General features: G+C 41.9%; 3 protein-coding genes across 3 annotated transcripts; 2 read left to right on the forward strand and 1 right to left on the reverse strand.

Moving 5' to 3' along the window:
* Positions 1-420: 420 nt before the first annotated feature.
* On the reverse strand, positions 421-2,562 carry cnfn (cornifelin). Its single transcript, XM_058648150.1, has 4 exons — positions 2,503-2,562; positions 1,967-2,092; positions 1,321-1,457; positions 421-1,235 (listed from the first exon to the last, which is right to left on the reverse strand). The coding sequence occupies exons 2-4, from the start codon at positions 2,088-2,090 to the stop codon at positions 1,146-1,148; spliced, it is 351 nt and encodes a 116-aa protein (XP_058504133.1). The 5' UTR covers positions 2,091-2,092; positions 2,503-2,562; the 3' UTR covers positions 421-1,145.
* A 4,895-nt stretch (positions 2,563-7,457) lies between these two features.
* On the forward strand, positions 7,458-11,237 carry cxcr3.2 (chemokine (C-X-C motif) receptor 3, tandem duplicate 2). The gene is made up of 2 exons (XM_058648012.1): positions 7,458-7,684; positions 9,573-11,237. Exons 1-2 carry the CDS (start codon positions 7,649-7,651, stop codon positions 10,668-10,670), a joined length of 1,134 nt encoding a protein of 377 aa, XP_058503995.1. The 5' UTR covers positions 7,458-7,648; the 3' UTR covers positions 10,671-11,237.
* A 979-nt stretch (positions 11,238-12,216) lies between these two features.
* On the forward strand, positions 12,217-17,230 carry LOC131471960 (C-X-C chemokine receptor type 3-like). Its single transcript, XM_058648789.1, has 3 exons — positions 12,217-12,882; positions 14,677-15,030; positions 15,773-17,230. Exons 2-3 carry the CDS (start codon positions 14,686-14,688, stop codon positions 16,553-16,555), a joined length of 1,128 nt encoding a protein of 375 aa, XP_058504772.1. The 5' UTR covers positions 12,217-12,882; positions 14,677-14,685; the 3' UTR covers positions 16,556-17,230.
* The last annotated feature ends 4,295 nt before the right edge of the window (positions 17,231-21,525 follow it).

Genomic DNA, 21,525 nt, shown 5'->3' on the forward strand with positions numbered 1-21,525 from the left:
GTGTGACATGATTCAGTGCTGGTCCAAGCCTTTATGGGGCCCTAAGCAGAATATGATTTGCCTGAGGGGATTTTCAAATGTATTAAAATCCCATAAGTGGCCTAGTATTAATTCACACTTCAGTATGATGTGTGGTGATAGTGAACTTGAATTAAAAAAGTAAAACAGTTTAATGACTTTGCACATGTGCAAATGTGAATGTTTTTAAATCCAGACACGTTTCTTTTCTACTTTGTGTTCAGATTGTTCATTTAAATGTTTCAGAGTTCTAAACTTTCTTTCAGGTAAAGCACCTTGAGTTGCCCTTGTGTATGAAGTGAGCTGCCACGCCTTCTTACGGCATTCTCATAAACTCTTATCTGCACGTCCTTCTAAAGTGTGTGAGCCAAGAGATAAAACAAAGAGTCACAGACACATTATTATTATTGTATGTATTTATTATATCTTTAGGACATCCAGGAGTCGTCATGGAGACACAAACAACTTTCTGAGGAACTGATTAAGTTTAGGGCTAAGAGTTGGAAGTAATGTTTCGGTTTAGTGTTAGAGATCATGTTTGTACAGAATATAGACCTTTTTTTTTACATGTTTGCAGCCACTTTTTTCTTTTCATTCATTTGTTGCACTTCTCACAATTTCTATTGGTTTCTGTCATATATGTTTTTCTGTGTTTTCCTCAATTGTTATTGAGTAAGTTTGGACCAAATCTGCTGCCACCTGCTGGATGTATTACATGCCTGCACCCTCTCAAGTCCACACAAATGATCTTTTGACTCCCTGATGAATGTCGGAGTCGGAAACTACTGCTGAAATATATTTATTTTGAAGGGTTGAACACAAGGACATTGACTTTGGTTACACTGAGTTGCTATAAGTGCAAAAAGTTGAGGCTCATAAAGATACAGTATACTCACTCACTCACTCACTCACTCACTCAAGGGTGGCGGGGGGCGCTGGTCTCATGGAGATACATGATATCTAATTATTTCTTTTATATCTGTGAGTCTCTTCTGTAGTTTTAAACAATGGAATCTGTTCATCATGTCATTGTCATTCATTAATTGTACATTTTGTTCTAAGGTACAAACACAAACTGAAAAACAGTCAAACGTTAGTTATCCAGACTGGTTATATATTGTTTTATTTTATTGTCTTATCTTCTGCTCCCGGGCCATTTGACACAGTCCACACAGAGGCAGACAGGCCATGACGACCCAGTCGTCACACACTGAGCCCTGTGAGAAAAGCAAAGGAACGGCAGCGTGAAGAGTATTGTATTTAAGTGAGAGACTCCATTTCATTAGTTCATGTCACACTTACCTCAATTTGGTATCTGCTGCGGATGCTCGTCCTCAGAGCGATCATAGCGCCGGGGAGGCAGGGCACGCAGCAGCTGTCCCCGTTGTCCTGGGCAACCTTACATCCCAGGATACATGGGATGAATGTTGCACAAAGACCTGGAGGTGAAAGGCATATGGTCACAGTGGGAATCAGACCACTAGGTTCAATTTAATGGGACAGTTCCCGGTTGTTTTGAAGTGTGACGTACATACATACATACTGTACAGTCAGTGCTGACTGAACTCTATGAGCAGGGAGACAAGGACCAGCTGATCCACAACATCTTAAGCTTCTCACTGTTAGACATATTTTTTTTGTCTCACTTTTCTAACATCGCAAAGTCCATAGAGAAAAGCAGCAATTTGTTTTTTTGGGACTTCAGTCTTTGAAATCCTCCTCTCAGATTTCCCTCAGTGACACAACGTAACTAAAAACACTGATTCAGGAGGGTGAGCTGTTTACAAACTCCAGGTTACATTCAAAAATGGCCGTGTTAACAGTGAGCTTGGACTTTATCAGGTGACCCTTGTGTCCTCCCTGGCAGCCATGTCTTGGCGTCGTCACACCCAAACACAATCAGTGTGGAACCACACTTCAGAAAACCCAAACTGTCAAAATCACGTACATATTCCACAGTCGTCACAACAGTCGCACACGTTTGAGTTCCACTCTGATCGTCCTGGCGACACGGTGAACTGTGTGACCGCGACCTGAGGCTGCGAGCTGATCACATTTGACTGGAACGCCATCGCTGCGTGTGGAAGAGAAACAACATCAGGAAGTGACAACATTATTAATAATAAAATACATTACAGTAAATGACTGTAAATGTTAAGATATTGTATTTTTACAGTAATAATAATAATAATAATATTGATAATAGTAGTAATACCTTCATTCATATGGCACTTTTCAAAGCAATGTCACAAACATGTGTAAAAACACATAAAAGCACTAAACTAAAGGAATATAGACAAAGAAAAAGTGAAACAAAACATTTCAAAATGAGATAAAATCTGAAAAGCAATAAAGTCAATTTCAAGCATTGATTTAAAGGAAGCTCCTGACTGAACTTTTTCTGATTCTCTGTTCTCTTATTTTAAAAGCTTGCTCACTTTGAGATAGTAAATGTCCTTAAGTTGACAGCCATGTAACTCTCACCTGATCTCTCCTGGTAATGTTGATGTGGTCCAACTGCCTCCGGTCCAGGGATAAATCCACAAACAGGTGGAGCTGAGCATGACCACAGCTTTTTATACTCATGTGACTGATATGACAAAACAAACAGTGACCATTAAAGCTGCTAACAAAGCTCTGCTGTTTAGTTTTAGGGAGTATAACAGATTTCAACAGATGCAGGTTTTTTTTTATCAGCATACAGTAATGGGAGAACAAAGCAGGGGAGTAAAGCATGTTTGTATTGTAGTCATTTATAAACCAGGGTGCAGCTATGATCTTTAACTTAACATTTAATCCAGAGAGAGTGAAGTTCTGATTTGAAATGAAACGCTGTCGTCAGACCAGTCCTGTTCACCCTGTTCACCACCACGAGAATCTTGATATTCAGAACTTTGTCAGAGGAAATGCTGTTTGGTTATTCATAACCACTCATGTCACTGGGTGTGCCATACTCCGTTCACTCCTCATTCATTCATTCATTCACCGCAGACTCATTCTACTTCTTCCAGTTGAACCACGGTTGGTAACCAGTGTAATACTGTAGGTGATTAGCATCACTCTCTGCTACAACATGCATGTTTTCATCACTGTCACATCGTCTTTATCTAAATGAAGCCAAACATGGCTGAGTCTTCTCAGTATTAACACTTAAATCCTGAACCCCAAACATCCACAGGTCTTCTTCCGTTCATGATATTCGTGACACTGGATTGTTTCATGTGCTACAGGTTGACAGTAATGATCTGTTTAAAATTCAACTTCTATTGCAAAGTATTTCTTATTTTCTTGGCCTTACCATATTGTGTATTGATGAATTAGCCTGGTTCATAACCCTTGGTCAGTCTTTAGCCTGATTAAATATCATCTTTTATAACCATAGAGCCACTGCTAGTAGTATTAGCAGATTATTAGACCAGATTATTACCATGGAGGGTTTGTGTCTCCTGCTTCTAATGGAATATGTCATAAAACAGATGATTTCATGTGTCATCTTGAGGACTGATCGTCAGACCTGGAAGTAGCATCAGTAGCATGAGTAGCATGAGTAGCATGAGTAGCATGAGTAGCATCAGGCTTTGTTGTACATGTGCTGGTGTTTAAATGCCTTTAACTCAACTCATCACAGACTCAACAGAAACAAACCTTGAAACAATTGCATTGTCCCATTTATTTTGTTTCCAACTGACTGACTGACCCAGTACTTTTCCATTAACTCTGGCTCCACCTCCACCAGCCTGACCTGTTAGCCACGCCCACTCACCTGGTTCACTCAGCTGCTCTGCAGTTGTTGGTTCCAGCACTCTTCCACTCTTCCTCCTTCTGCCTCATTTACTCGTCTCATCTGAATCCTGGAAACCCCCGTCAGCTTTGTGTCCTCATCCATTTTCTATATGTCGACCCACTTTTTAAAGATGGCCGACTGTCATGACCCAAATCATGATATTATTTGTGACGAGAGGAAATGTGTGAATAACATAGCGACTCATTTAAAGCCATATCTGTAACACTTACTAACATTTTTAAAGGTGAACAAGTAATGTCCAATGTATGAGTGGTTAATAATTACAACTTTTTAAGCATGTTATTAAAACATAGACACAGAAATCTGAAGTAAAAGGTTGGAAAAGCTCTAGAAATGTGTTTGGACACCTCCTAACCCAGTCTATGGGAATCACGGTGTTAGTAACAAGTGGACATCGCAAAAGGCCCCAAAGGCCTATGTTGTACTTTGTGCTGCATCACAAAGTACAACACCCTGGACACCCTGCATCTACAGGGTGTCCAGGTAGAACATGCACAAAGGTACAACAGAGGCTAATTATCTCTGTAATCTGACAAATGTCACATGTGTTTGGTGTCGGCCAGAAATGGTTGTTCCTCTTCTACCATGTTGTCGTTGAGAGCGTCAACTAGAACATGGTGGTATGGAATCTTTGCCTAGTTTGGCAACCTCCATGGGGCCGACCACATGAAAACCAGCCTCGGTGGCATTTGGGTGCCCGAATGCAGTGTTTTTGGAAACGGGTCCCAAAGTGGGAAAATCTCGAAATACCACCCTTAAAATTTCATGAAGACAACCAATTTAGTATTTTGGGAAAACACTAATGTCGTAATCTGTCTCTGTTTTCTGTGATTGTGTAGATTGTAAGGTGAAAGCAGGTCTTGATCTTTGCTGTCATTATAAATCTGAAATGTGAGGTCAGATGGAGGGTTGATCAGAGCCACTTCAATCATTCATACATGTGATGGTGGGAGGAAACCGTGGAGAGCTCAGAGGAAACCCACGCAGAGAACATGCAAACTCCACGCACCACGGTGACGTTCAAATTATGTCTTCTTCTGTGGGTTTGGTGTTCACCTGGAGCAGAGCTGCAACATCACATCATGATGTTGAATGCATTCGTGTGGCATGGTCTGAAGATCATCTGAACCATGTTTTGAGAAGATTACACAAAATGTGGGACAAGAGAAGCCTTTGAAAGGTTATGGATCAAATCAAAGATGGATGAAAAAAACATTAAGGGTGCGTTGAACTCAGCTTGGCCCAAAGGTTCCAGTGATACATCGTTTGTGAAAAACAGATGAACAAGTCAAAAGTTAAGTTACATACATGCATGTCCAACTTTGTCCTGTTGGTGGAGCTCTTGAGCTTGCGTTGCTTACACAGTATCACCACTTGAACCCAAGTAACGGGTGGTCTGCTGTTAAATTATTACAATATTGGGGAATTATTACATTATCAGGACCTGTGTAATGAAGGCTAACCTGATAATGTAATAACCTCCTGTTAATGTAATACTTTATTACATTATCAGGTTCTACAAACCTTATTTATTATATTTATTCCACTTTAACATAGTTCTCACCCAGCCAGCATGGCCATGTGGGCCCAAAGGGCAGAGGTCGGCAAGTAACTTTGGGTATGAATGTGTGAGTGAATGTGTGAGTGAATGTGTGTGTGAATGGGTAAAAAGTGTAAGGCAGCTTTGAGTCATCAACACTAGAAGAATGCTTTATAAATACAGACCATTTAGACGTGTGAGTGAGGCATGGCTGAGGCCGTCATTACGAGCTGAGTCATGATAAAAGACGGTCTGCTGGTTTGAGTCTGTCCAGGCCTTTGTGAGTGGACTTTTCTCTGGGTGCAAATGTTCAAACACTGCACAGGTTCATTTTACACTCTAAATTACTCATAGTTGTTAACACGCATGGGTAAAAATGCATCCAAATGTAATTCTAAATAAAATACCTAATAATCTAATACTCTACTTAGAGTATAAATGTATTAGAATCAAATACACAATACAGCAGCCACACCATATTTTCCCCGATGAGGCCGTTTTTTTGAGGCAACCCTTTGTCATGGTCTCTCCTGCACAGACTAGGGGACAATGTTTGAGAGATAACTTCCACGAGCAGTGAACACATTAAACATGCTGAGCGTCCTGCCCAGAGACATCCCAACATTACCCAGATTAATGTGAAGGTAAGTAAGTATAGGACGTGACTGCACTGATGGTGTTTATCACAGTTTCAGTGGTGTGAGCACAACCTCATTCATTTAAATGAAAAAGAAAAAAGATTAGGTAGTCATACACACACGTCAATAATTATGACATGATCAGTCATTTTTCATTTATGTAATATTGTGAGGTAGGAGGTGACTTTATTATTTATGACTAAATGGAAAGTGTGATTTGAACAAGACTGAGCCAATGAAGGTCGGCCTCGAGCCTCGAGCACCATGCTGCGTTCTTACGATGCATTCAGGGGTTTGAAAAAACGTTTCAGTTGGAGGACAGGTTGTATGATGTCCCCACACTGTCTCAAAGACAGTGTTTTACAGTATTTTAAAAATACACAACACTGAAGTATTTTGATATAAATATGAAGGCATTTTCATCATTTCAACAAATCACAATCTAATGTCTTGTGTTTGGAATACGCACTTTAAATACATGTATCAGAAACACTGTCCGTCTCTGGTTGTGAGGGTGAGAATGAATGGTTGTTTGTCTGTGTGTTTGACCTCATCTGTTCACCCTTTCACCCTGAGGCAGCTGGGTTTGGTACCAGCGACCCTGCGAACCTCATATGGAGGATGAAGTGGTAGAAGATGAGAAAAAGAAAGTCACACATGCTAAAAACCAGATTTGACTACACAATGTTTCTGAGTCCCGTCTAAAAGCAAGGTGACTAACTGTGGACGTGTCATACGGCTGCTGGGGCGCAGGTCCACAACACCGTCACAACAGCACCACCTCAGTTTTGACTCTCACTGTAAGGCCATGCATTGCACACTGACATTGCACCATAGCATAAATTACCAGAAGAAAATGCTTGTGTGTTCATTTCCTCTCACATTCACCACACGGCCTGTTTATGAAGAGACTTAAGAGAGATGTCGACAGCATCTTGTTCAGATTATTGCACCTAGTTTCATCTCTGTTTGTCCGGTAAACCCTGACACCTGAGAGGATGTCAGTGTTTATAACCACATGGATGTCCTGTCATGTCCTTTCTGTGTCCTGCAGAACCAGCACCTTACTTTGTTTCCTGTCATCTTTACAAGACATCTCAGTGCAAGGATCCTTTCCACTTTATTTCATATGTTATTTAACTTCTGTGTAGACAGTGTAAGAAAAACACAAAGCCTGGGTTTATGATGCATATACTATATGAAAAACAACAAAAAAGAGCAAAGTGTGAAATTCTTGCTCGTCAAGCACTTTCACTTCTCTGTTTGTGGCAGAATGTTGTTTTTTTTAACAATTCCTGCTTCTTCGTGGGTTTAATTCCAACAACCTTGTTCCCTTTGGCCTCTTCACGTTACGTGGGAGCTGCACGTGGGTCTACACTCCAGAGGATAGATTATTTTTTCCACATGGAGCACACAGTCGTCTGTCTGAAGCGCACACACAGCCATGTTTTTAAAAACATGTCATGATTTTCCTGAGACACTCATCCATTCCTACTATGAATACACATGTGTCTCAAGTGTGCGAGGATTCACTTCCTAAAAGTGTGACTTCTCCTTTCTGAGACAAAGGCAGATTGAAAGACGGGATGTTTTCTTGTGTTTGTCTCTTGGACCCTCTTGCATGGTTTCACGTGCTCTGCTGCAGATATGGATCTGATCACACCCAACACCACAAACTACGAGGTGAGCGACCGGTTTTATGTCCAATATTCTGTGCATCACATGATCTGGAGATAATGCACCTGCTCACATACACATACACATACATATATATATATATGTATATATATATGTATATATGTATATATAGATTTATATATAATATTTAAGCATTATTTGATATTATAGTGCCCAGTTTTGCTAATTCTCATGCAATATTTTATTATTTCTTTCCTTATTAATCTGCTTTAATCTTAACAGTACTGTTTAAACGTCTTTAGATCTGTTGTTTTAGCAATGCTATACTAACCATAAAGTGTGATTATTTCTCTATAACTTTATTGGAACACATCCAGAAATACTGGAAACATGAATGCAGTTTTAAACTATTTCAGGTTTAGGGGAAAAAAAGCGTCTAAGCTTCATGTTACTGGTAAAACCTGTGTTTGTCTTATTATTTCACATGGACAAATATCTGCTGTGGAAAATTCTATTACACCAATCTGAATCAAGACATGATGACAAGCTGAGAAATACATCAACTCATTGACAGTTTGCTAATAGATAAGACAACACTCAGTCACATCATTCTGATCCAAACACCAATGATCACAGAATCTCACACACGTTCTTGTATTTGTACTCTTTTATACTTTTCTAGTACTTTTTGTGTTTGTGAATTTACCCAGTGTGGGATCGATAAGTCTCACACTCACACTTCATTAAGATAAGCTGTGGATGGAGTATGGAGTATGTATATGTATATATGTATACATATACATATATACACATATACACATATACACATATACATACATATATATATATATGTATGTGTACACACACGACTCCACTCTTTGTGCCTGTCGCTGCTTCAAACAGCCGTCTCCTTCAGTCATGAAAGCATTTAGAGGTCTGAATCTTTAGTCACATGTTATCGTGACAAGTCATTTTACTAATTAGTAAGAATTTTATAATTGATACCAATCATTTATCAATTCTTTATTTTTTCACTGACCCCCAAGGATCCCTCAACTTTTGTTGTAGTGAGCATTTCCTTCCACCGCCTTCTGAAATGATAAGTAATAGATAATAACTACAGTATATCCAGCACAGATAACATTCTGTTTTGATTAACTGCAGCTTAACCTGATCTAGTAGCTTTGATATAAGTCCGACCGATTTGACCTCTGTGTCCATTTTAAAGTAAAAAAACTCCATCAAGCATGTTTGTTGACGTGTCTTCCGTCACTCTGCATATGACATCCTGATCAATGGTCTGACTGGGTTTAGGTCTATCCAGTTGCACTCTTCACAGACTCAGTCTCAAACAAGTACATTCTGACTGTAAATGCCAACATTTTCCCGTCCAGTGCAGACCTTTGTTCTGCTTAATAGAGACAATGAAGAAGAGCTTGCATTAGTCTGTCAGTGCTCACATACAGACTGTCAGCACGTAGACCACCACACCAGTAAATAGGAAAGAAGTGTGAGTGTGCTTGCTGAGTAGTGGTTAGTGCTCTTTCCATTTGCAGCAAGAAGACAAAGGGCCTTCTCCCTGTGTGTGTGTGTGTGTGTGTGTGTGTGTGTGTGTGTGTGTGCAGATCGACCCTCGATGTCTCAGACAGAGTGTGTCCCCTCAGTGACACACACACACACACACACACACACACACACACACACACACACACACACTCACTCACTCAGCTCTCAGCCCACTTCTTGGCATTGGGTGAAGTTAGCTGCAGAGGGGAGGTTCAGTTACAGCGTTTTACACTTATATGAATATGTGTAAAGTTAGTAAATGCACTTTTTGTTGAAAAACCTAACCCATGTTACTCATTGCTTCTTTACATAAAATGAGGCTTCTTTTCAAAGTACTGCACTGACTGCTTGTCCTGGTTGTTTGCAGGACAACTATGATGATGATTACCCTGAGTACAATGACACGGATTTATCCGAGTCAGCGCCGTGCAAACAGGAGTACATCTATGCGTTTGCACGGAGATATTCCCCTGTTGTTTACATGCTGGTGTTCATACTTGCAGTGGTGGGAAACGTGCTAGTGTTGTGCGTCATCCGCCGCTACCGCAACTCGCAGCGCGGTGGCGCCTGTGCCTTCTCTCTCACCGACACCTTCCTCCTTCACTTGGCCATCTCTGACCTGCTGCTGGCCTTCACCCTGCCGCTCTTCGCAGTACAGTGGGCTCACCAGTGGGTGTTTGGTTTGGCACTTTGCAAGATCTCCGGCGCCCTCTTCTCTCTCAACCGCTACAGCGGAATCCTCTTCCTTGCCTGCATCAGCTTTGACCGCTACCTGGCCATCGTCCACGCCGTCAGCTCCGGCTGGAAGCGGAACACCTGCCACGCACAAATCGCGTGCGCCCTCATCTGGATGTGCTGCCTGGTCCTGAGTGGGGTGGAGATTGCTTTCAGACAGGTGGAGGCTGTGTACACTACTGAGCAGCAGAGTGTGCTGCTGTGTGATGTGTGGTACACTGAGAACCCCACACAGTGGCAGGTGGGGCTGCACCTGATCAGTGTGGTCCTCGGCTTCGGGCTGCCTCTGTTGATCATGCTCTACTGCTACATTCGCATCTTCAAGTCTCTGTGCAACGCCACCCGCAGGCAAAAGCGCAAGTCTCTCCGCCTCATCATCTCTCTGGTGTCGGTGTTTGTCATCTGCTGGGCACCGTACAACTGCTTCCAGCTGCTGGACGGTCTGCTTAAGCTGGGCTCTGTGAGCGGGGATTGCCATTTTGGCCGAGTGGTGGACATTGGGACTCTGGTCACTCAGAGTGTGGGGCTGTCTCACTGCGCCCTGAACCCTCTGCTGTACGGCTTTGTGGGGGTGAAGTTCAGGAGGGAGCTGACCCGGATGTGCAAGGGGCTGCTTGGGCATAGAGGCTTGCTGGAGATGGAGGGATGGAAGCAGAGGAGGCTCAGAAAAACCACAGGCTCTTTCAGTTCCGCAGAGAGCGAAAACACCTCTGTCTCTGTCATGGTGTGAAGAGACAGGAAGACAAGAGGGAGATGGTGTGTGACACAGGGGGTGGTGCTGTGAATGAAAAATGAAAACGAAAAGCAATTAAAACCATGAATCGGGATTGAGATCACAACCACACTTTCATAATTCCTTCCTTCCTTTGGGTTATGGTCTACAATCATAGAAAATGTTTGAGTTAGGATTAAGGTAAAGTAACTCCAGAGATTATATGTAAAAGAGGGACTGATTTATACATACACAACTATAAAATTCAGTTGTTGAACGTTCATTTTGCCACTTGTCGTTGGTGCAGAGCAGCTGTGAGGAAACAACGTGGCAGCTTCTACTCACTGACTGAAGTACAATGGATCTACAGTGTACTTTGTCTGTGACAACGTGACCAGTGTGTTCACACTCTCACAAACGCCTGCTCAGCACTTCCAACACGTCTCAGCAGGCTGTTTCTGATCAGATTACACTCTCAAGTGGTTCCACTGTTAAAATCAATTCATTGATCATGTTGAGATTCTTGTTTTTGACCTTCCTTTACTTTCCCCTTTTCAGCTGTTCTCTCTGTTGTGTTATTATTATTATTATTATTATTATTATTATTATTAATAATAATAATATTACTCTGTTGAAAAAAAGGAAATGACCTGACTTGAATTTTCATTATTGGGCTTTTTTTAAAAAAAATAAATATTTTGGAATAAAACAAAGTGTCTTGTCAGCATTAATTCTTTATAGGTTTGCATGGGAGAAATAACATGTAGCTGAAAGGTAGCATGCTAATAGCACGTGATGTTAACCTGTTCTCGTGAGTCTAGTGTCGTGACTATTTGGGCAAATTGTCAGCTGTGGCGCCCCCTAAAGGGAGAAGCCGATAGAAAAATAACAATGTCTATTAAAATGTCATTAATGTTTAGTTTTATTCACTGACTTCTTGCCACATTTGTGTCCTGGACGACAGCATAATTACAGGACACCAAATAAAATGGACTGTGTACTTGTTGTAAATGTTAAGGATAATCTAAATATACACGTAGATTGTACTTATTTTAAGATGGAGTAAAACGACAGTAAACGACATTGTTCTCTTTTCCTTGTGGGCCACTTGTTGCAGCCTCACGTTTTGTTCACTTTGGAAACACAGACCCGACAGCGCCATCTGGCGGGCTGTGGGTTTTTTCTCTGTGTCACGTCAAGTAAGTGAAGTAATTTGACCTTCAAAATAAACCATTTGTTCCATTACTTGAAACTTCCGGTCAGTTGTCGCTTGTCACGAGTTAAAACTGAGTGAGTTAAAACTAATGATAGCTACTGAAAACGTTTATAGAAAACAGCGACAACTGACCGGAAGTTGTATTTTAGCGGAAGTTGTAAGTGACGCTACGTGCATGTAGTCCATTGTTTAGTCCTTCATGTTTTCTGTGGCATGTATATGAATGTTTTTGATTTCTACTGTTAACTTAAAACTAAAGGGCTACACGGTTGTACTTTCTCTCTCTCTCTCTTCTGCTAGTATGACATGTTGTGTACGTTTGTTTTAGACTTTTATGTTGAAAATCAAATGACGGAAACTGGGTTTTGTATTTTAGCGGAAGTTGAAAGTGACGCTCCGTGCATGTAGTCCATTGTTTAGTCCTTCGTGTTTTCTGTGGCATTTGTATGTTAACTAAGTTAAAACTAAAGGGCTACACGGTTGTACTTTCTCTCTCTCTCTCTCTCTGTGTTCTGCTAGTATGAAATGTTGTGTACGTTTGTTTTAGACTTTTATGTTGAAAATCAAATGACGGAAACTGTGTTTGTGGTGTCGGACGGTTGCGGAGACTTGACAGGAGTGGCGGCAGCAGCAGCAGCAGCAGGCTGTCGTGGCGGGGCGACAGTAAACAGCCCGAGTGTTCTGTGTAGGGTAAATATAGATGAATGTAGGAATGAGTTGAAGTCGATCTGCGTGCGAACGTCCAGCTGGTGCGAGCGCGAGCCTTTCGCGCCGTCCGCCGTTTTCTTTTCTTTTTCCGCGTGTGTTTCTCTTTCTTCTGCTTTTGTTTAAACCTGAATCACCATCGCTGTCAACACACGCGAGATTCAGCTTCAAAATAAGTTTGCTGCTTCCGAAAAGTTTGTGCGTAAACGCCGGGACAGCTTCAGTGCGCGTGCAGACGCAGGACAGTCCGGTAAACGGCGGGAGTGTCGCCTCTTTGTCCTCCGTCCGTCACCTGCTGTCTTTCTCAAGGTTAGTGTTATTTGTTGTTTGTTTGTTTATTAGAATATAGATCGAATCTTGTTGTTGTTTTACGCACTTTTCCTCACTCACTCACTCACATCATCATCATCATCATCATCACGTCGTCACTTGTTCACGTGACGGTCGCAGTTTCTCAGAATGACATGATTCAGTTTCGTTGTCCTTGAAGAGTCTTTGTCTCCAGCTGTGACATGTTTGTGAGTCGTCACGCGTCCAATGGTTGAACTTGTGTTGAGAATATTCTGGAGCGCATGGATGGAAATCATCTGCACTGACTCACTGACTCAGCACATTTACGACTCGTATCTTCATGTGTTTGCGATGTTTAAACATGTTTTCCAGTTGTAATGATATGTGTTTGTCATATGGAGGATACAGGGCTGGCGACATGAGACCAGATCTGTCTGTCATGAAATTGATAATCTTCAATGAAAGCTAATGTATTTTATGATCATGGAATACAGATCACACACAGTAGATATGTTACACCTTCTTGTCACTCTCCTTTGAGACACACGAACATCTCCAAAGAAAACTTCATGAGTCCAGAGTCTCATATATCAGGATATAGGCTAAATATTTTCAGATGTTATTTATTTAACAGACATATCCGCCCTGCCTTCGTGGAGCTGGGTAACCAGAAAATATCATTTTAAGCTGCAACTAACGATTATTTGCTCCATGAAATATCAGAAAACCTTAAAAAATGTTGATGTGTGTTCGTCAAACCTGGAAATGATGATATTCTCAAATGTCTTGTTTTGTCCACAAACCAAAATGATAAATGATTCACTTTTAATGATTTCTTTGTTGTCCAGACCAAAAAAATGAAGAAAATACTCACATTTAAGAAGCTTAAACAATCAGAAATCTTGTTTTAATCATGAAAAAAGCTTTGACAATGAATCGATTATCAAAACAGTTGTCAATTAATTTAGTAATCGATTAATTGATTAATTGCTTCAGCTCTAGATTTCACAAAACAATCCACTTCTTGATCTGAGTAATGAAGCAACACAACTGAGGAGAAAGTGTGACATAGAGCTGCATTAGTCTGGTTCAAATACATCAACATGTGTTTAAAGTACCCAACTCATACATGGATCAAAATAAACAACAACAGCTACGCCATGTATCAACATCATAAACTGTATTTCAGTATTTTGAAATACTTTGCATAATTCAGTCTATAGGTGAAACTGTCCAACCTTTAATAATGTAACATACCACACATCCTGTTACATAATCATTTCCCTAAACAACAAAGTCACCTTTTCAGGTTGTTCACACCACAGCACTAAACCATTTGAATGGATTGAAAACATACACAAGTTCAAAGTCGAGAAAATATCAACTATTTTCACCTCGATGACTAAATGGAAAACATAACATGAATAAATGAGGAAAAGGCAACGCAACGCTTGTGACTCAGCACCGTGATGTCCACGCTCTTCTCTTATGATGTCATCACATTGTTTCAAAGAGTAGTTTATAATAAACCAATAAACCCTATTGGAGTGTTGTAGTGTAGCATTTTCATCATCTCAATAAAATGATTAGTGTTATCGATAAAGAATGAACGTCATATTTTCACCACATCTGCTTAAGCAACGCGGGAAAAGCCCCTGAGTGCATGTGTCAGTTACTTCATCTGCACCATGTGAGTCGTGTGTGCTCATGTTCAACAGCTTCAGCTTCAGATTCACGCTGGTGATACAGAGAGTGAAGATAGAGGAAGCAGCAGCTGAAGTTCTTTGTTTCTTCACCTCTCTGCTCCCACAGTAAGACACCATGGACGTGGAGCTGGGTGGATTCCTCAGCCAGAACTCCACATACGATTATGACGACGACTATGAGTACAAAGAGGAGAGTGAGAGGCGCGGCAGCGAGGCGGTGCTGATCCCGCTCCTGTACTCCGCGGGGTTGATCGTGGGTCTGTTGGGGAACGCGCTGCTGCTGGTTGTTCTGACACTGAAGAGGCGATGGTGGAGCGCGGCCGACACCGTCATCCTCCACCTGAGTGTGGCAGACATCCTGCTGCTGGCCACGCTGCCCCTCTGGGCCACACAGGCCGCTCGGCCGGACGGGTGGTGCTTCGGGAACGCTCTCTGCAAGATCAGTGGAGCTGTTTTTCATGTAAGTAGCACATAGTGATAGATGGACCAAAAGTGAAAGGAAAACCTTTCCACTCCCAGTTTGTGCAAGAATCTTGGTGTTTGTGCAAGAATCTTGGCAGAACTCAAGTCCTGTTATTGAGCAAGTGTGTTCTCCTCTTTCTCTCCACAGTCCTGCGGGCCTGTCTGCATTTCAGGGAAATGTAGTGAGAGGGAGGAGACAAGTGAAAGTGGGATAAATGCAAGGCCAACTTACTGCACAGTCAAAATGACTGTAACACATTTTAACAGCGAGCTCATTCAAAGTGCTAAAGGAATATAAGGAAGTGGTTCAATAAATGCAGAGAAATACAGAGAGAGACAGATCACTGGAGGTTTCTGACTTATGTGAGACAGGGTTTGAAGGGATACTTCCAGGTGTTTTGAACTCTACAAAGGCAGACCTAATAAAACCTATGACTGCTCAAGTCTAAACCTCACAGATGCATTTGCTGCTTTATCGCCGTCAGACGACGACTGCAGTTTGTAATCTGCAGCTCACAGCAGCTCACAGCAGCTCACATGGAGGCAGCAGCTGCTGTCGGCTGCTGCCTTGTTTGTTAAGATCAATCTGAATGAAATGAAGGTTTTCAACACAAACTTGAGTTCCACAGTGTGACTGTGAGCTAAAGCTGCAGTGTGGATTCTATGAGGTGAGCTTCTTTCCTCGTGTCCCTGCCTGCAGCCACGTTTCTCACAGTGACACACTTCTCTTTTTGTCTTAGATGAACTTCTACTGTGGGATCTTTCTGCTGGCTGGCGTCAGTGTGGACCGCTGCCTGTCCGTCGTCCACTCTACGCAGCTGCACTTGCTCAACAAACCTCTGTTAGTTCATGTGAGCTGCGTGTGTGTGTGGTGCATCTCCCTGCTCCTCACCATCCCTGACTGGGTTTTTCTAATTGCTGAAACGGTTGCTTCACAAGAGAAAACCCTGTGTGATTACAACTACTCTGGGTCGGGGACAAACTGGCAGCTGTTGTCCCGTGTGTGTCACCTGTCGCTGGGCTTCCTGCTGCCTGCGACCGCCCTGGCCGCCTGCTGCTCTCGTATCCTGCTACGGCTGCAGCAGAGATCTGGACGTCTCCTGAAGCAGAGCGCTGGCGTGGTCATCGTGCCTCTGGCGGTGGTCTTCCTCCTCTGCTGGATGCCCTACAACATCACGCTCATCGTAGACACGTTCAGCTACACATCGAAAGAGCCTCACGGTGCAAAGACTGAGAATAGCTCCCTGAAAAGAGCCCTGATGGTCACTTCCGGCCTAGGCTGCGTCCACGCCTGCGTCAGGCCTCTGCTCTACCTCGGCCTGTGTGGAAACTTCAGGAAGCAAACACTGGCCCTGCTGAGGTGTGCTCCAGTTGAATTTAGGGGCTCGCTGTGGGATTTGAGTGTGGCTGAGGAAGTCCAGCCTGAGCAGAGTCATGAGCAGGAGAAGCTGAAGCCCATGAGGAGCGTAGAGTGTCCACTCAGTGCTGATGAACACACCCAAAAAAGTCCTGCTGAGATCTGACAGATGAGCTCCGTGTGACGTCACGTCATGGGTTCATGTGATGGAACATATTCAGAGTCATTATGAGGAATAGGTTCAGTATACTGTATATTCACATTGCACTTTGTCAGGGCTGCAACTAACGTCCATTTAAGTTTTATGGTTCCAAAAATGGAGAAAAATATTGATCAGTGTTTCCATCATCTTCATGTTATTCAACAACCAAAGTTCTCTTTCTACATTTACACTTAAAAAGCTAAAAAATAAGAATGAAAATGTGTTTTAATCAAAGAAAAAAACCCTCGATGGATGAATTGCTGCAGCCCTGTGCTTTCCTGGGAAAGTTTCATGTTTGTTTTAAGTCTATCATTTGTTTCTTATTCAAATGTAGAAATATATATTTTTTTACTGTGTGTAATTATTTTTAGGAAACAGATGCTTTTATATTGTGTCAGTGAAACAATCATCACAAAGCTAACGCCACAGTTATTCAAATTCTAAGGAATATAAGCTCTTATTATTGTTCCTGTGTCCTTGCATCAAACCAAGTGTTCGTCTCACATGTTACGCACATGTTTCTGCTGTAACGCCGTTTTCTCTCCACTGTGAGATAAATAATAAATGCTATCTTATCTTGTCCTATCTGCTGCAGAGAAGAATGTGTGGATTCCACAATTGCAACACGAGCGTGTGGATTCCACAATTGCAACACGAGCGTGTGGATTCCACAGCTCGGGGAACTTCCCTCAGCGAATCCCACGGCCTTTTCAACCTCAACTTAACTTTATTTCTAATAGTCTGCCAAAGGCAGGAAATCACTTACAAACAAAGGAAGAGGGAAAAGGAAAGGAAATACACAAGTGGAAAAAAGAGACAAAATAAACAACAGCAAATACTGGTAATAAAACGCTAAATACATGAAATAATAAGTAAGAGATGACTGAAAAACATGTCGTTTGTTAAGTATAAAGGAGTTAATGCCGCTCCAAAATGTCTGTGTGAATTCACAAGAGCAAAATAAATGAGACAGTTCCACACCTCAACCTGAAACTGCAGTGATGTCATCAGTCAGGTGACAGAGGGAAGACAGAGGAGGAGGGAGAATGACAAAGAAAGCTACAGTGTTTTCACAGCTACTGTGTTTACTCTCTTTCATGGTCGTGTCTGTCGGGGAGAGAGAACAGTGGCGTGTTCTGTGTCTGTGAACGCAGTCAAATGGAAACAGAATGTGTCAAGAAAGGGAAAAAAGCCCTGAGATAAACGCTTGTTCAAGTGTCATCGTCAGGTCGACCGGCCGGATTTCACAAATACTGTAAATGTGACCTGAAATAAAGTCAGCTTTTCACTTCCACTGCCTGTGTTCTTGTGCTTCCTCTTTCTGTTTCAATGCTTTTCACCTTCTGAAAAATGCAGTCTGTTACGAGAAATGCTGGTTTGGCTGTAACAGCAGCGACACGTCACATTCATGGCCTCCAGCCTTGCGTCACATGGACGACGTGTTACTTCCTGCGTGGGTTAGATGTCGACTGTGGAGACGAACAGCTGATTATGACTTTTCTTAAAGGCCGTGTCAAAGTCAAACGAGCTGGGACTCTTAAGGGCATCAAGTCTGTAAATCATATTCAGCAAAGTAAAAGTGCTCGTTTTAATGTGGAACGACGTATAATTCACAGGAAAAATGTATCCATGATGCATAATAATAATAAATCTAATACAGAGAAGTCACGATCAACCAAATCAATGAAATGTGTGCATTGTTAAGCATTTATTTAAAAAGATCTAAAGGTGAGGAAATGAGGGCTGCAGCACCACTGGCGAGAGAAAGATGGAGACAGAGAGCAGCACAGTAGCTAAACCTGGTCTGTGTTTGTGGACAACACGTCCTTAAACTGGGACCACAATTATGAAAATGAATTCAGAACACAATTCTGAAGATTTGGAGCACACAACATGGCTGCTGAACTGCTAAAATGTTGAAGGAACGCTGCCTCAAGGCAGATTTTCAACTGAAAAAGTCAAAGCAACCGATGTAGAATCCTATGACTGCACACGTACGGGCAATTCAGTTCAATTCAATTCAATTCAATTCAATTCAATTCAATTCAATTCAATTCAATTCAATTCAATTCAATTCAATTGTATAGACACCCACCAACTACATGCTTCATTATGGGGTGCCAGTTGTAAAGCGGCTCACGCTGAAAATAACAGCAACATTTTGTTACATTTAGCTTCAAACACCTAAATGTTAAATGTTAAATCTCAATGCTAAATCTAAATCTAAATCTAAATATTAAATCTAAATGTTACATCTAAATGTTAAATGTTAAATGTTAAATGTTAAATGTTAAATGTTAAATCTAAATCTAAATGTTAAATGTTAAATGTTAAATGTTAAACGTTAAATCTAAATGTTAAATGTTAAATGTTAAATGTTAAATCTAAATCTAAATGTTAAATGTTAAATGTTAAATGTTAAATGTTAAATCTAAATCTAAATGTTAAATGTTAAATCTAAATGTTAAATGTTAAATGTTAAATGTTAAATGTTAAATGTTAAATCTTAATCTAAATCTAAATGTTAAATGTTAAATGTTAAATGTTAAATGTTAAATCTAAATCTTCTTTTCCTTTGGGCTGCTCCCTTCAGGGGTCGCCACAGCGATCAACCTCCTCCATCTCACCCTGTTCTCTGTATCCCCCTCTCTCACACCAACTAACTTCATGTCCTCTTTCACTACATCCATAAACCTTCTCTTTGGTCTTCCTCTAGACCTCCTGCCTGGCAGTTCCAACCCCAGCATCCTTCTACCAATATACTCACTATCCCTCCTCTGTACATGACCATACCATCTCATTCTGGCCTCTCTGACCTTATCTCCAAAACATCTAACATGTGCTGTTCCTCTGATTGACTCATTCCTGATCCTATCCATCTTCGTCACTCCCAAAGAGAACCTCAACATCTTCATCTCTGCTACCTCCAGCTCTGCTTCCTGTCTTTTCCTCAGTGCCACTGTCTCTAGACCATACAGCATCGCTGGTCTCACCACTGTCTTGTATATGTTTCCTTTCATTCTGGCTGATACTCTTTTATCACACATTACCCCTGACACTTTTCTCCACCCAGTCCAACCAGCTTGAACACGTTTCTTCACCTCTTTTCCACAATCTCCACTACTCTGGACTGTTGACCCTAAATACTTCAAATCCTCCACCTTCTTTATCTCCACTCCCTGTAGCCTCATGGTTCCACTTGGGTTCCTCTCATTAACACACATATATTCTGTCTTGCTGCGACTAACCTTCATTCCTCTCCTTTCTAGAGCATATCTCCTCCTCTGGAGCTTTTCCTCCACCTGGTCTCTGCTCTCACCACAGATCACAATGTCATCTGCAAACATCATAGTCCATGGAGATTCCTGTCTAACCTCATAACCTCATAACCTCGTCAGTCTGTCCATCACCACCGCAAACAAGAAGGGACTCAGAGCCGAACCCTGATGTAGTCCCACCTCCACCTTGAACTTCTCTGTCACACCTACAGCACACCTCACCGCTGTCTCACAGTTGGCATACATGTCCTGGACCAGTCTAACATACTTCTCTGCCACTCCAGACTTCCTCATACAGTACCATAGTTCCTCTCTTTTTTTTCCAGATCTACAAAGGCACAATGCAGCTCCCTCTGACCTTCTCTGTATTTGTCTACCAGCATTCTTAAAGCAAATACTGCATCTGTAGTACTCTTTGTAGGCATGAAACCATACTGTTGCTCACAAATGCTGACTTCTACTCTCAGTCTAGTTTCCACTACTCTTTCCCATAACTTCATTGTATGGCTCATCAACTTTATTCCTCTATAGTTACTGCAATTCTGAACATCTCCCTTGTTCTTAAAAATGGGCACCATCACACTTCTTCTCCATTCCTCAGGCATCCCCTCACTCTCTAAGATCCTGTTGAATAGTCTAACCAGAAACTCTACTGCCTCCTCTCCAAGACACTTCCATACCTCCACAGGTATATCATCAGGACCAACTGCCTTTCCATTCTTCATCCTCTTCACTTCATCTTTACTAATCTCTGCTACTTCATGGTTCACAGTAGTCACCTCTTCTACCCTTTGCTCTCTTTCATTGTCCTCATTCATTAGCTCTTCAAAGTACTCTTTCCATCTTCCCATTACTTCTGTGGCACCTGTCAACACATGTCCCTCTCTATCCTTAATCACCCAAACCTGCTGGACGTCTTTCCCATCTCTATCTCTCTGTTTTGCCAACCTGTATAAATCATTCTCTCCCTCCTTACTTTCCAACCTAGCATACAAGTCATCATACACCCTTTGTTTGGCCTTTGCCACCTCTACCTTTACCTTGTGCTGCATCTCCCTGTAACTCCTGTCTGCTCTCTTCAGTCTCCTCAGTGTCCCACTTTTTCTTTGCTAACCTCTTTCTCTTTATATACTCCTGCACTTCCCCATTCCACCACCAAGTCTCCTTATCTACTTTCCTTCCAGACGACACACCAAGTACTCTCCTACCTGTCTCCCTGATTACATTAGCTGTAGTTGTCCAGTCATCTGGGAGCTCTCCCTGACCACCCAGATTCTTTCTCAACTCCTCCCTGAAAGCCACAGAACAGTCCTCTCTTTCCAGCTTCCACCACTTTGTCCTCTTCGTCTTCCTTGTCACCAGATTCATCCTACAAACCACCATCCTATGCTGACTTGCTACACTCTCACCGTCACTGATCTCCTTCAGATGACATCGTCTATACAAGATGTAGTCTACCTGTGTGCTCCTACCTCCACTCTTATAAGTTACCCTATGCTCCTGCCTCTTCTGGAAAAAAGTATTCACTACAGCCATTTCCATCCTTTTTGCAAAGTCTACCACCATCTGTCCCTCTGTGTTCCTGTCTTGGATACCAAACCTGCCCATCACTTCTTCATCACCTCTATTTCCTGCACCAACATGTCCATTGAAGTC

Source organism: Solea solea, chromosome 13, assembly GCF_958295425.1.
Source record: "Solea solea chromosome 13, fSolSol10.1, whole genome shotgun sequence".
NCBI lineage: Eukaryota > Metazoa > Chordata > Actinopteri > Pleuronectiformes > Soleidae > Solea > Solea solea.